At 35.0% G+C, this 15,812-nt stretch overlaps 1 protein-coding gene across 2 annotated transcripts in view; it reads left to right on the top strand.

The window, feature by feature from the left end:
• The window catches only part of DACH1 (dachshund family transcription factor 1), a 446,835-nt gene extending 435,906 nt beyond the window's left edge, over positions 1–10,929 (top strand). For both annotated transcript variants that reach the window (XM_059684811.1, XM_059684810.1), the window contains one exon: positions 8,215–10,929. In XM_059684811.1, coding sequence (XP_059540794.1) covers positions 8,215–8,252 — 38 coding nt within the window. In that variant the 3' untranslated portion in view covers positions 8,253–10,929. The remainder of the gene's footprint in view (positions 1–8,214) is intronic.
• The last annotated feature ends 4,883 nt before the right edge of the window (positions 10,930–15,812 follow it).

Below are 15,812 nucleotides of genomic sequence, written 5' to 3'. Positions count from 1 at the left end.
TTCTTCCCCTTCTGGCACTCCTATGATGTGAATATTGTTACATTTCATGTTGTCTCACAGCTCCCTTAAGCTGTTCTTTTTTTTCCCCCCATTGTTTTTTTTTTTCTTTCTTGGTTCTCTGACTGAGTGATTTTTCCACCCTGTCTTCTAATTCACTGATTCAATCTGCGGTTCCCCCTAATCTGCTGTGCATTCCTTCCACTGTGTTCTTTATTTAGTACTATGTAATTCTTCATAATTACTATATCTTTTCTCAAGCTGTTGAGCATCCTTGCCATTATTATTCTGAACTCTATGTCTGATAAATTTCTTATCTCCATTTCATTTAGCTCTTTTTCAAGAGAATTCTCTTGGTCTATCATTTGGGGCTTATTTCTTTGTCTCCCCATTTTGGCTGCCTATTTGGTTTTGTGTCTCTGTATGAGGTAGATCTGCTAGTGCAAGACAATGCTAGACACTGTTTCTAACTGGCCCTGAGTACCCTGTTTGGAGCTATAAATAATCCACAGATTTTGGTTCCCTCTGCTGGGCCTGGGTACCTTTGGGAAGGACCAAGATGAGCACCAAGGTCTGCTTCATAGCCTCTTACCCTGGATTAAATCAGGCAAAGAATCAAAGTCTCCAGAGACCTGGCTTTGCCTCTAGTTTGATTGTTATTCAGTCTTGATTAGCCGCAGGCAATAGACCACAGGATGGGGTGAGAGGTTTTCCAACAGGGTGGGGAAAATGCTCCTGCCTGCAGGCTGATTGTTATTCTCAGTCTCTTAATGGGCCTTAGAAACTTCACAGGGTGGGGCAAGGGGTTTTCCAATAGGGTGGGGAAATTGCCTCCTCCCCCCCCCCCACCCCAGATAAAAGGTGCCTGGATAGTAAAGGTCTGCCACAGATAGATGTCCTCTGCAGTATGAGGGAATGTCTTAGCATTGCAAACTGGGGAGTGTGCCTTCCAAGCTCTGCCCCAGAGCCTCCAACTCTGTCCTCTGCGCACACACCTCCAGTCCACTCTGCCCTCCCTTTGCTGGGACCCAAAGTGAGTGGCTGCTCATGAAATTTTGTGTTGGCCCTTTAAGAGGGTACTTGCAGATCCAGCTGTCTTTCCCTGACAGACAGCAACCTTGCTGCTTTTCACAGCCAGTGTTATGTGGACACCTTTCTGATTTCTGGTGCTCTGGTCTTGGGAGCCCAGCTTGGGGTTTAGACCCCAGAGTTCTCAATGGGAACTCCCCACAGCTAAGATATTTCTTCAAAACTTCAGCTGCTGTCTTTGGGAGCCTGGCTAGCCCTTTTTTGCCTCTGCACTACCTACCAGTCTCTATGTGGTCTACAATTTTTGTCCTTGGTTATCAAGTTTATCTCCAGCTGGTCGTCAATTGATTTATTCAGGATGGTTTTTCTATATTTTAGTTGTAATTCCAGTTTGGTTCTGGGAGCATGTCAGTGTAGCTTCCACTTACTCCACTACCCTTTTGGAATTTCTTGATGACTTTTGAAATCAATTTTGCTTGGTGTGGTCATGGAGGTATGGCCTTAAGAACATTTAGTTCATAGAACCTCAGGGTCCAGATTTTTACTCTAATTGGGGAAGATTGTTGAGTTATAGGATAAAAGGTCTTTAATACCCAGTAAAGCACGATTATCTTAGACTTTGTTAGTAAATTCCTCTTTGTCCATAGAGAGCATTAATATCACAGTTGAGCCTGAAATCCAAGAAAAATGTCGCTTTTGTTAAGGTATTGACATGAATGTCCCTTCTCAGAGGAACTGAGATACTGTAAACTGATCTAGCTATTTGAGAAAAGTGTTTTGCCTAGGTTTGGATTTGACTAAATAACTCCAAGCCAAGTAAGATTAACCATAGCCATGTGTAGATATTGAAATGCCTTCTCTTCACATTCTTCAGTTCAGCCTTCTTTACTGATTTTTCTGTTTAGTTTCCTATTTAAAATATTGTGATTAGATCAGCCTCCACAATGGTGATCCCTTCTAGTCCTACAATACCTAACGTCTAGTTCTACCTGCCTCAAATTGTTCAGCTGTCAAAGTCCATGTCTCTCCTTTATTCCTGTGTTTACCTAGAGCGGTGATGGCGAACCTTTTGAGCTCAGCGTGTCAGCACTTTGAAAAACCCTAACTTAACTCTGGTGCTGTGTCACATATAGAAATTTTTTGTATTTGCAACCATAGTAAAACAAAACTTATATTTTTGATATTTATTTTATATATTTAAATGCCATTTAACAAAGAAAACTCAACCAAAAAAAATGAGTTCGCGTGTTACCTCTGACATGCGTGTCATAGGTTCGCCATCACTGACCTAGAGCCTGACACAAAGCCCTTACGTGGAAAAGGCATGGTTTCATTTCCACTTTTTGTCTAAAAACAGAGTTACCTTTTAATGTCTATACTATAATTTTTAGATGATGATCTGTTCTGGAAACATGTCTTAAACTAGACTGTGTTCTTCTCTGAAGAGAACTGAAACATATGTAAAAGAGGTTCTTGATTATATTTTATATTATCCATACTTAAGACTTTACTTCTACCAGTCTTGTAAATAAACATGATATCATCTACTCTGAATTCAAGTGAGCTGGATTGTATTGGTCCATTAGGTAACCCATTACCTACTGCTTGTACTAGTATAGATGGAATGCCCAGAGAATACCCTTGTGTTCTCTTACACACATTCTGTACCACTGTCTAGAATAGCATCATAGTACTTATGGAGAAACTATTCAAAAGATCTGAGTTCTTGTCCACTCTGTGAGCCTCAGGGTTCTGCAGCTATAACCCTAAATTAGATAAAATTCAAAATCTGTTGCAGCTTTTCAGTTTTTACTGTTTAATTTTATCTTTACACACTCTTGAATATGACTCATAGAAAATCACTTAGACTGTTATTATCTGCATTTCATGAGAAGAAATGCTATTTATTTAGTATCCTCTTTAAAAAGTGCCTATGCTGAACATCAATCTCTCTTTAAAAATGTCTCATACCAAGCGTAGACTTTGTGTCTCTGCTCCATTGCTTTAGCATAGCAGAATGTTCTTACTCTAAATATAAAACTATAAAAAAAGCAAGAAACAATATTTTCTTTAATTAACTACTTCTTTTGGGTGTTTTAGAAGAGGGGTTATGACTTGACAAAGATTCTTTCCATCTGGTCCTGTTTGTTTGCTTTTATTTTTACTTCCTTTCTTTGTCTTATCAAATATCACATGAATCATTAACATTTGTTTCCCCCACTTGTTTTGATTTCTCATGATTAAGACATTATGTTGAGAGAGGCTCAAAGCTACTATATTTTATATTAACCTAATTTTAGGTCAATATTAAACTTTCTATATATATGATCTTATATGTTTGCCCTGTTTATGTTAGTATTTTCCTCAGTTCTGGTGTAGGGAAACATTATGCACGTAAATGTCCAATTCTGTGAAAGCAGCAAACTTCATTAGATTCTAATGGTTTACATATAAATTTTGAACAAATAGATGCCTTTTTAAATAAAGCTACTTTCTAACAGGAAATGCAATTTATTAAGCCCTTAGTGGAGAAAATACATAAGAGAACCTTATGTTTACAGGGGTGTTTGTATTCAAAACTGGAATATCTATTTGTAAATTGTGTGATACTTTTTACTAGTATAGTTCCTTGTTAATTATTTCACTACACAGTGAAATAATTGTACTTCTGGTGTCACCCAACTAAGCAATTTGAAATTGTCCAGTATGTTTGCCACCTTCTAGTATAAAATCTTGTTGTGTGGTATAATTGTTATTGAGCAATTTTTAAAGTAAATGATAAAGCTATGCAATACTCTAGTTTTATAGATGAAATAAAAGCTAAACTGTATAGGTGTGTATGTTAGACATTATAATAAACATTTATAATAATACCGTCAAATACATTAAATCAAAACAATAGACTTAATACACAAACATAAAATACAATAAAACAAAATTATGTGATTCATTCCCCATTTCTCTTTCCTTCGCCACAGCAAATAAATAATGTATAGAATCTATATACTTAATGGTCTGATTTGGTTTCAACTTTAATATTAAAATATGAGATCCATTTTTACAAGGAATTTAAAATGTTTTCTTCAACTCATCCATAGATCTAACCTTATAATAACAATAAACAACACACAAAAGTTCACACCTGCAATAAACTGTTCAGTGATCTAGATACTTTCTTATACACCAAATTATAGCTATAAGCATCAAATTACAATGAACTCTGGAACTATTAGGAATTTGTAATTTAAAAAGTTTCACTCAATCCTTACTCCCAAATGCTTTTAATTAGAACAGAATCTTTAATTAAGTACTCCCATGCACAAAGTATAGCTTGGCTTTTCTGTCATATTAGCCTCCCATACGAAAGCAAACAATCATTGTGTTGAAGGAAAATATTTTCTCCAAAACCAAACTATAAAAATTCTGGTTCTGGTTTCAAGTTGTTCAGTTGAGGCTCTGCATACTAAAAGGAAGCCCCTGTCTCTGGGAGGACCATGAGAAACAGAACCAGCGAGGCAGTGACACTGATGGCACTCAGATGGAGAAGAGCCAGTCCCTCATCTCTGCAATTCAGAGACGTAGAATCTCTTCCAGTCATAGCCCAATTGCTTATTGGATGAAAGTAATACAATAGAATGGACATGAAATTTAGATTCACATAAATAGCAAACCACTTCACTTCCGTTTGCAAGTCTTGCAAAAGTATGCAATATATTTAACCCTTTTTGAGCCTTCATAGCTATTTATAAAAGACACTAAAGGATACCTATTTTGTTCAGTTTAGATTTGATATCTATAAAGAGCCCTGAACACAGTAGGTGCTCAGAAAATATGAGATATCTGGATAATAATTATCATTGTCTTTATTGCCGATTTACTTGATCTTAAAGAAAAGTTATCATCCAATTGAGATATCAATGAATAATTGATAAACCTGGCTCACCATCAAGAACAAATAGGAAAAAATATTTGTCTGTGGCTAATGCATGCAGAAATTATATATATATATATATATATATATATATATATATATAAAATAGTGAGTAGGGGTGAAACTGTCTAGTCAGAAAGTAAGTATAATGCACAAAGGGAAGCCCTTAAAACAAAGCGTATGAATAAGCCCTCTGAGTTTCCAGATGTAAACAACACTAAAGTCTTACTAGCCATGGAAACACTCCTGGGATTCCAAAGAACTCCACACAGTAGCTTGTTTTTCCCAGGCTTCTCTATGACCTTACAACTTTTCTTGCTGTTTGAATAGTCAGGGAAGGAGAAAGTATTGAAAACATTATTTTATAATGTAAAATCATGGCACAAATGAATTATGGGCCTGTGTATCCTTCCATTTAACTTTCACTCAGGTGGTTTGTTATCAGAAGACTGAGATAGTTCCCATAGCTGAGAGGCCTGTTTTTAGGTCTGTGGGTACATCCATAGGTGGCTATTTGCTGAAGGTTGCAGGACCAATACTGTAACTTATCTGGAATAATATAAAATTAGTTAGAACTTTTTTCTTAAATATATTGAATTATGCATAAGTATGTTTCAATAAAGATGACAAAATTATAAAGTAGAATTGCGTTGAAAGTTTGGTTCTGTAGACAAAGGAAGAGAGAATCACTCTTTTAGGGTCTGTCCATGCCTCATCTATTTCTGCTTCCAGTTAATTGTAAGGCAGATAATCTTTGATGTCTAAGTGTTATTTAATCATATAAATGCCATAATTGTAGCAGTTGGGATTTGTTTTATAACTGGAATCTTCAAATGCTTGATGCATTAGTTCATTTGTTAGGAACACACATTAGTCAAAAAATGTAAAGAGAGACTTATTAAAAGTGGAATTATTGTAAATCAGATACTGCGCACACAAATATAATGTATATAATTGCTATAAATGTATTTTATATAAGATGTATGGTAAATATGCTTACACATTAATTATTGTTATATTTTAAAATAAATTTAGTTTTATTTAAAACAGATTCAGATAGACTTTAACATTTCTAATATGCTACAGATAATTATTTTTATTACATAAGCAAATTAATGAATATATTTTTCCAAAAATTTAGTATTTAATACTGCATTAAAACTTTAAAAATGTATTTATTAACTGAATGATCATAGAGAGAGGAAGGGAGAGAGAGAAACATTGATCAATTGACTCTTGAAGGCTCTGCAACCAGGGATTGAACTCGAAACCTGGGTATGTGCCCTGACTGGGAATCAAACCCACCACCTCTTAGTGTACAGAACTACATTCCAACCAACTGAGCCACACCAGCAAGGGCTGCAGTAAAATTTTAAAGAAAGAATGCTACAGCATTCTCATTATGATTCTAACGGGGAAAGAAATATGGCTGCTTCTTTTGTGGGTCTCACCTTGTAGTAGAGACAAGTGCAATAGAGTTAATTCTTGGAGTGCTTGCATTAGAGAATGAATAGGAGAGTTCTACTTAGAGAATTTCAATAGAAAGGAGCAGAAAAATAAGTGGGGAAGAAGGAGGCTTCTAAGAAGGAAAACAGGCCTTAATTCTCCATTGCATTACAGAGCTTGATGTGCCATACAATATGAAGGAGAGTCACTGAGTAAGAGGAAAGTGGTGATAGATAAGGTTAGAGAGGGAGATAAATACCAAATTATGTAACATCTTGTAGATGGTGATTATGGCTAGCAGATCTTTTATATTTTATTATTTTTTAAAAGTTATCTTTATTGTTGAAAGTATTACGGATATCTCCCTTTTTTTTTTCCTATTGACCCCCTCCACCCTGTACCTGCCTCCCTCGTCCTCAGGCCTTCATCACACTATTGTCTGTGTCCCTGGGTTATGCATATATACATATAAGTTCTTTAGTTATCTCCCTCCCCCACCCCTGCCTTCCCTCTGAGTTTAATCAGTCTGTTCCATGCTTCTAGGTCTCTGGTTAATGAATTATTTTTTATATATCCACTCTTCCCTATTAGATTTGTTCTAGCTATTATGCTATAAACATAACAGAAAATTATAAAATTATTTTTTAAGACTTCATGTACAAAGATTTTAAAAACCCTTCTTGAGCCCTGAAATGTTAATTTTGAGCAAATTCCCTGTTCACAGGTTTTGTGAAGGACCTCAATTGATAGAATTTGAATTTTGGGCAAGTTGAGAATGTCTCTTTCCTCTCTCTCTAATCCTAGGAAACATTGTCTATTTTTTTTAAAAAAAGGAGAATGATATTCTTAACATAGTTGAATACATAAGAGAAATAATGAGACAATTGAAAAGAGAGAAAAGTAGAGATCAATTAATTAATGACTAAGAATTAGACAATTTTGGTGAAAGTATCAGCTCTCTACTTCTTTGGTTACTTCTACAGTAGGTTTAAAAACTTGAAATGCAGACATATTTTATACAAATATATTTAAAGTTTAGACCACACAAGTGGACAGTTTGGGGGATGTGACATTTGAAAAATAGGCTTATGTTTAGGTTTGTTTCTCTTTTGATTTTTAACTTCCTATTTCTTATTTCTCATTCATTCAAATGCATTTATTGAAAGTGTCCAAGGTTTGAGTTCCTTTTTTTCTTTTTTTCACATAACTGTGTTACCCAATTGGTGAAAGTTAAGCAATACATTTTCATCTTAACATTTAATTGTTCGGTTACTCTCATGTCAAGGGTGGAAGGTTATAGTTTATTGATAGTGATGAAATTACCTAGGTGGCTTTCATATAAATAGCAACAAATATAGAAAACAGTTACATGATGTGGTATATTTAACAACAGTGCTAAGGAGAAAGATTGGAACTTGGTCTTTCGCGATGAAGTTACACCTGAATGCATCCAGAGAAAATTTAGTTCTGCAAGCTTGAAGAAAGTAATTGTCATTCAACAGAAGTCAACTAGCTTTGCATATCAATAAAACACACACAACACATACTCTTATCTATTTTTTGAGTGCTCTGGAACTGATAGCAAAATAGCAAATATATATTTATGAGAACTAGAAATGCTGTACTCATTGCAATCACATTAACTCAATGTAATTATGAAATTAACTTTGAGACTATGTGGAAAATGTTACTTCTTAATCAAGTGGAGAGAGACTAAAATCCACAAATTTTATATCAAGCTATGTAGTTTTTATATTCACATTTGTTTTCAAAATGTCATCTCAATAATTATTTTTATTGTTTACTTTTAGATGGAAGACTGTATTTGAAAACTACTGTCATGTACTGAATCATTCCCGTTGAAGAAATCCATGTTGTAGTAAAGAACTTTGCAGTCAGACATTCATCATTGAAAAGTTCGGAAAAAAATAAAAGTCCTTTTAAGGGAACTTCCTCAATTTTGTGTATTAATGTTCTTTAAAAGTTTAAGTATTCTACAAACAAAAAAATACAAGGTTCCTTCATTGATTTTCACCTGTGGTTATACCAGAGACCTGAGAATGTTTGTAAATGTACAAGTATCAAACTTCTTACAATGAATATCTGCAACTTTGCTGCTGGACACTTGTATACAGAGTTAAAGGCAGGTCTGAATAAGACCTAGCTTTGTTTTTTTTAATGGAATGAACCATTTTCCTCCTCTGAATATTCTGTATCTGAGCACATCAAGAGACTCGTAGCAGTGGTCACCCAGACTTACAGAATAATATCCTCCAGAAACCAGCAAGAACACTTGGAAATGAACTTATAGGAGGCATAGAGGATTTCTTAAAAGTCAATACAATAAAGAGTAATATTCTGTTACATTCTATTTTAAACTCTCTAATTGTGGGGTTTCTCCTGAAGATGTTTTTTCACATACTTTCCAAAAGACCAATAAATGGATATTGACAACAATCCAGTGAAATAACATTTTGAGTATCTGAAAAGAAGTATTGAATATAAGCCAAAAGGTTTCACTGAAGGTCTTTTTTCTTTTAAAAAAAGAAAATACAAATGTAACATGTTTTCATTCCTGACTGGTAGTGGTATATAGAATTAAAAATAATAATGATGCTTCTTATTCAAACTGTTGGTCACATGTACAGTATATAAACATAAAACATACAAGGAAGGTATGTATGTATGCAGTAGTATACTAGAGTTTAGGAAAATGAAAATTTTAGAAAATACGTTTTGTCACCCTGTTGGTCAGAAAGACACCTTTCTGGTTTTAACGCATGCAGGCATGTAAATATTTGTCTGGAGTCACAGTATTAATGAATGAGATCTTAAGCATCTGGTGACATCAGAACTCTGTGTCAGCCATTTTTATTTGTATATTGAACCCTAGTCAGTGCCCCAAGCTGCACTACTGAGAATGGATTGTGGCTGAACAGTAAATTGAAACACCAGAAATATTTTTATATGTTAACGTCATATTATGTTAATGTTGCTGAAAAACGAAACCTAACAAACCCTTGATGTATCAGTCCAATACCATGTAGCGCTGAGTGATAAAGTTAAAATGTGTTGTGCTTCCCACCCTGGTCAGAGGGAAGGGTGCCTCCGTGTTATTTTCACTGTCTTTGGAAAGTTACAGTATGTGTTTTCACTTTGTGCAGATAACTGGAAGTAAAGCTGCAAACAGTGCACATTATATGCTGAAGTTACCTTCTCTTTGCTTTTACCTACCTGGAGTTACACCTTTAAAGGCTGGTATTATGAATCTGTACAGTTGCTATTCATTTTATGATTTTGCTGTCACATTAAAATGGTATGGTCATAACATTATTTATTACCATAAATGGCAAAATCTTAAATATCCAAGAAAACTAGCTTAAAATGTTCAAGGAGTTTGGAGTTGGATTATTTGGTTAAGAGAAGAATATTATACATATTCTGGCAGTAAGCTTCAATAGTTTATAGGTCTTCCTTGCAATACTGGAACATACTTCTTTTGCATAGCTCACTATGTAACAGCTAAGTCCATTTTTTTAATACAATAAAAAGGTTATATAAGCAGTTCCTATTTTAGCTTCCTTTAAAGGGAGCAATATTTTTATTTAAAATACTTAGTTAATGCTTTGTAGAAACTTGGTTTTCTAAGATAGTTCTTCCATTAACCATCTCTTGTTTGAGTGCAAGAGATTCTAATCCTAGTTGTATCTATTTCTTGTTTTTCTCTGTATGCAGTCTTTAAAGAATTACAACACTTAAAATTGGAGGGACTTGTGGCAAGCTTTTGAATCATACAGTTTTGAATGATTTTTTAAAAAGCCTACAACTTACATATGTAGTAGAATCATTGCTCTGCTCCTTGCATAGAGTCACCTGTTAAGTAGGTTAAATAGTTTTAAAATACATACTTTCAAGACCTTTGAGAATGCTTTAGGATTGGGTTTGATATAAAGAAAATTTTAGCAAGGATTAAAGAAAAGAGCTATCAACTATATGTTAAGAGAGAATCTTACTAACACTGTTGTAAATATTACAATTCTTGAAATGTTATTTTAAGTCTGTAACTTAAGTTTACCCCCCTCCTCCTTTTTTTTTTTTTTAGTTATACAGGTTGGTTTGAAATTTGTTTTTGGTATAAACAAGTAAAATTGTGCCCATTTTATGGTTTCCATGCTTTTGTAATCCTAGAAATATTAATGTCTAGTTGTTCTATATTATAACCACATTTGCGCTCTATGCAAGCCCTTGGAACAGAACATACTCACCTTCATGTAGGACCTATGGAAATTGTCTATTTTTATCTATATATTTAAAGTTTTCTAAAAATGATAAAAGGTTATTACGAATTTTGTTGTACAAAATCTGTACAAAAATCTGTTTTTACATCATAATACAAAAATTGGAAATTTTTCTATGGTAGCCTAGTTCTTTGAGTCTGGTTTCGATGTGAGAACCATGTTTACTATTATTGTATTTAATTTTCTTTTTCTTTTCAACAATCTCCTAATAAAACTGTCTGAAATCTCCCTTTGACTTTATTTACAGTTCGTCTTTATTAAATTTTGTGAAATGCATAGCATTGAAGGAATATTTACTTTCTAATGGGAGGCATCTAAAAACATCATAAGTCAGCTCTTTGCAATGTGAGGGAACAATGCTCAATGATTTTATTTAACATGCAACTGCTTCTATCTCTAATATGAATTACTGTGGTGAAAAATATCATAAAAGCACACTCTGTAGTTATTGTTTAACAAGCAGATTTTCCATATTTTGTTTCTTGCCAGCTAAGCAAACTTCCCACATATACATGATTTATTTATGTACATTTCTCAGTTTATGAAGCTGTTATTTGTACCTTTTTCCTTTATATTCTTATATTCCCATGATTCTTATTTCACAAAGCTTTGTGCTGAATAATGTAAAGTAGACATGTTGATGGAACAAAATATATTATTCCCATATCTATGAGTGTATATTTGTAACTCTAACTCAGTGTTTTGCTTTTGATCTCTATCACTGGAAAAATGCCTTTAGAAACTTTGAAGATTTAATATCCTTTAATAATATATAAACATTTTTATCAATCCAAAATGCAGCATTTGAAGAAATATTGGGTTACTATCTCTGTGAATATTCTAAACTCTCCCAAGAGAATGGAAAATGGATATTTTTTTCTGTCAAAAGAAATTATTTCAATAAGTTAACAAATTATGATCTTTCCCTAATAAACACCCAAAATGTTTATGTGACCCTTATAATCACATTTTTGTCTTCTGTCATCAAATGTTTATGTCGGTAAGACTTGTACTGGAGTAGCATACAGTCTCTAGATGTTAGTGGAATTTGGTGGTAATTTAAGGTTTTCCCAATGTGTTTTCCTTTGGACTAGCAAAATTAGCGTCTGCACAAAGCTATTTATTACTAGAGGAGAGTGAATTATGAATAAAGGTTATATGAGTTGCATTTTAAAAATATGCGAAATAGAGATGTTAATAAAATTTAAAAAATATTGTAAATGGCATTGTAAAGATATCATTTTTCCTCATGTGTAGGCTTGGTGCTCAGATTTATCTTTAATATGTACAACTGGTATATAAAAGCAGAGTTTATCCTCATTTATTCATTTAAGCAGATTCACTAATAAAGCCTCTGTTCTGCACCAAGCACTGTGCTAGATGTTGTAGTCACTGGAATTGAAACATAGCTGTTGTTCCAGAGGAGTTTATACTTTCTGTTGGAATCAGATCTTACTTTCAGCAAGAAGAGATGCATTGAGAATCTTCTGCTTGGTAGTGAACATATTGCTGGTCCAAAGAGGGTATTGTTACCTTACCATTAAGTGGTAACAATCTAGTGGCCCACAGTGTACATTCACCTTCTGGAGAACAGAACAAGATATTTGAGGGGTCAGACAATTCTGGAGGAATTGAGAAAAGCATGGACACATTTCCCCCTAAGTAAAAATAATACTACTCTAGTGATATGATTTTTCATGTTATTTTTCATTCATTTCAATCACAGCACATTTACCAATGCTCACAAACTTTGCTTTATGGTAGGTAGCCAGTTTAATCACACAAAAAATGTTTTATCATTTACAAAAAATAAATTCCTAATATAGTCAGACTATTGAGTATAGATCTACCATATTCAATTATTACCCAGTACCTATATATACAGGGTAAGTACTTGCCTAAAATGATTCAAACACAGAGCATACATTCCTAAATGCCAAGTAAGTGTGTTAGATAATGAGCATCATTTAAATTTGTAGGTCAACTAGAGGCCCAATAAAAGGGGGCATCATTTACATTTATAGGTCAACTAGAGGCCCAATGCACAAAGATTCATGCAAGAATGGGTCTTCCTTCCCCTGGCTGCTGGCACCGCCTTCATTCTGGCCTGGAGCTGCCCTTATACCTCCCCATGCTGCCCAGAGGCCCGGAGCAGCTGGGGCAGTGTGGAATGGCTGTGTCGTTGCCATGGCGACAACCAAGCGTCCCGCCCCACTCCAGCCACTCGGCACCTGCATATGCAAATTAACCGGCCATCTTTGTTGAGTTGATTTGCATACTCACTCCTGATTGGCTGGTGGGCATCACAAAGTTACGGTCAGTTTGCATCGTTCTCTTTTATTAGTGTAGATGATCTAGAGCTTTTGAGTTAAACTATTGGATCAGTTAGGATGGTTGGATGTAACAAAAACAAATCCCTGCAAGTTTAAATACCATAGAAAGTGGATTATAAAGACCCAGAGGTACACAAGCCAGAAATACAGTTAGCCCCCAGGGACCTGGGACCCTCTACTATTTTCACCTTTCTGCTTCTCAATGACTCTGCTTCTTTCTCCTTGCACTGCAGGCCTATTTGCTTCTCCTGTTTATCTCTTGATTTCTCTATTACTCAGGAGCATAAGACCCATCTCACAGAGGTGATCCAATGTTCTCTCATCCAAAATCAGATTCCCTGAGAGTTTCAATTGCCTTAAGTCAGGGCACATGCCAGGGAGGTAGCTTGGCAGTACAGTGGATATATCTGGGGAAGGTTAGAAATTACTGTGTCTGATGAAATTTGAATCTCTGGGGGTTGGAGTTAGGGCATCGGTATCTTTAAGTGTCTAAGTTTCTTGGGTGATTCTAATGAGCAGCTAAGGTTGCAGGCCACTGTCTGGGAGGGTGGAAAGTGTCACATTCTAGAAAACTACTAGTGGACCTTCTGCAGTGAGGAGTTTGGAGTGGGCAGGGGAAATTGTGAGCTGTGCAGATACTGCAAAAGCAAACTAATAGATCTGGAAAATCATTAAAATTTCATAAAATCTGTAAAATATTTCATATATTTTAAGTAGTTTTAGCATTATGAACTTAATTCTGAGGTGAATATGAATTTTTAATCCTCCTAATTAGGTGCAATAGAAGACACATTATTTTTTCTTCTAAATAAAATTATTGATTAATCTTCCCTCAGAACCAACAACACAGCAAGTAAAATTTATATTTCAGTCATCATTGGAGCTCTCTGCCTCTGAGTGCCCTCCATCTACACTAGCTGAAGAGAATCATTAGGTTTTATGGCTTGGACTCAGCCTTGGAGAAGCAGCCCTAAGCTCTTCTCTTTGAAGAGCCTTCAGGTTTGTGAAAGCAAAAATTATAATACAGTGTGGGGTAATTCTCAGTGTAGGGAGAGAAAATATTTAAGAAAATTATGTTATAAATGGGGGAGTGTAAAGTCCTGTGAAAGGAGGTAATGCCTCTATGCTTTACTTAAACTGGTACAATGTCATTCTATACAAGTATATTGCAGTAAGTTTTCTGTATATATTGTAATACTTGAAGCAATTACTAAAAATGCTATATTGCCTTAGCCGGCATGTTCAGTGGTTAGAACATTGGCTTGGGCATCCGTGGGTCTCAGATTCGACTCCCAGTCAAGGGCACATACCTGGGTTGCAGGTCAGATCCCCGCCCTTAGTCTGGGTGTATGTGGGAGGCAACCAATCTCACATCGATGTTTCTCTCCCCTTCTCTCTCTCTCTCTCTCTCTCTCTCTCTCTCTCTCTCTCTCTCTCTCTCTCTCTCCCCCCTGCCCCTCCTTCCAGTCTCTCTCAATAGAAAAATATTTTCACTCCTTGAGTGAGGATTTTAAAAAATGCTATATCAATATTACACTCAAAAGAACTACAGATAAATCAAGTGTACTCAATACTGTAGTAAGATTAGCTCTCACATAAACAGTAACTATTTTTTTTGGTAATTCATTCAGAGCTTTAAGTTACTTTGCTCGTAGTTTGCAATCTTCTCTCAGGTACTTTGGCTGCTCTATCAACAATGCTATTTGGGTATCAAACTTTGCTACATTAAGGAACAAATAAAAAGTTAGTTTATACATCTCCAGAACTATACATTTCTATTCTCTATTGATTATATGTACTCACGGCTAAAAATATATTTCAAATTGATATTTTTAAAAACAAGTAATGACTAAAGAGGTAACTATTAAGTAACTATTAAAACACTTTTCTTTTCTTTTCTTTTCTTTTTTTTTTTTGTAAATCCCATTGTTGGCTTCTAACCCAAGTGTGGCAGCTGGGAGATGTTGATACAAGTCAGCTCTTTTCTTACTAACTCATTTCTTAAATTTACAAAGGGGCTCCAATTGAGTTGGACATTTCATTCAAATCCATCTGATTGTTATATGACTGGGTTCATTTATGCTGAATGGATTTGGGCTCTTTCCATTAATAAATTATATGCTTTATATGTGCTTTCTTTCTTATCCCACAGGTAGCTACTGTGAGACAGCAACCGGTACACACCAGGGTATAAATGAAAATGGACAAGTTCTTGGGAAATGAACTTTTCATACAATATAGAACAGAAATGGGCATAAATGGAGAATCTGACCAAAGAGCCAACAGGCAAACAATATCATAGGAAAATATATTTTTAGGGGAGGAAGGTTAGGGGAGTGGTAGAAAATTCTTAATTGGCTAACACAAATGATAATTTAGCACCTAGTTGACAAGTTTTCAATTCCTTGTGGGTTTGGGGGAGATTGCCTCATCCTCAGGGAATCTTTCACCTACAGTTACCTTGATGCATCCAAATGCACCTATACAGGGTGGGCAAAGGTAGGCTTACAGTTGATGGTATGGAAAATAGTACAATATTTAATCAACAATAACATAAGAATAAACTCTGTATTTCATGTACTCATAATTGTAAACCTACTTTTGCCCCACCCTATATTTTGGCAGATCATCTTCAGAGTTAGGCCCAGCTCATTCTTGCATCTGCACTACATGTATCCACAGTAAATAGTATTATTTACTTCAACAAACACCAGGTATGTTTGTCACAGCAATAAGTCAGACACACATTCCTACCATGTAAAATTCAATACTGAGACA

This window comes from Myotis daubentonii, chromosome 2, assembly GCF_963259705.1.
Source record: "Myotis daubentonii chromosome 2, mMyoDau2.1, whole genome shotgun sequence".
Classification (NCBI taxonomy): domain Eukaryota; kingdom Metazoa; phylum Chordata; class Mammalia; order Chiroptera; family Vespertilionidae; genus Myotis; species Myotis daubentonii.
The sequence above is the reverse complement of the archived record's forward strand: the minus strand, read 5'-3'. Positions and strand labels throughout refer to the sequence as shown.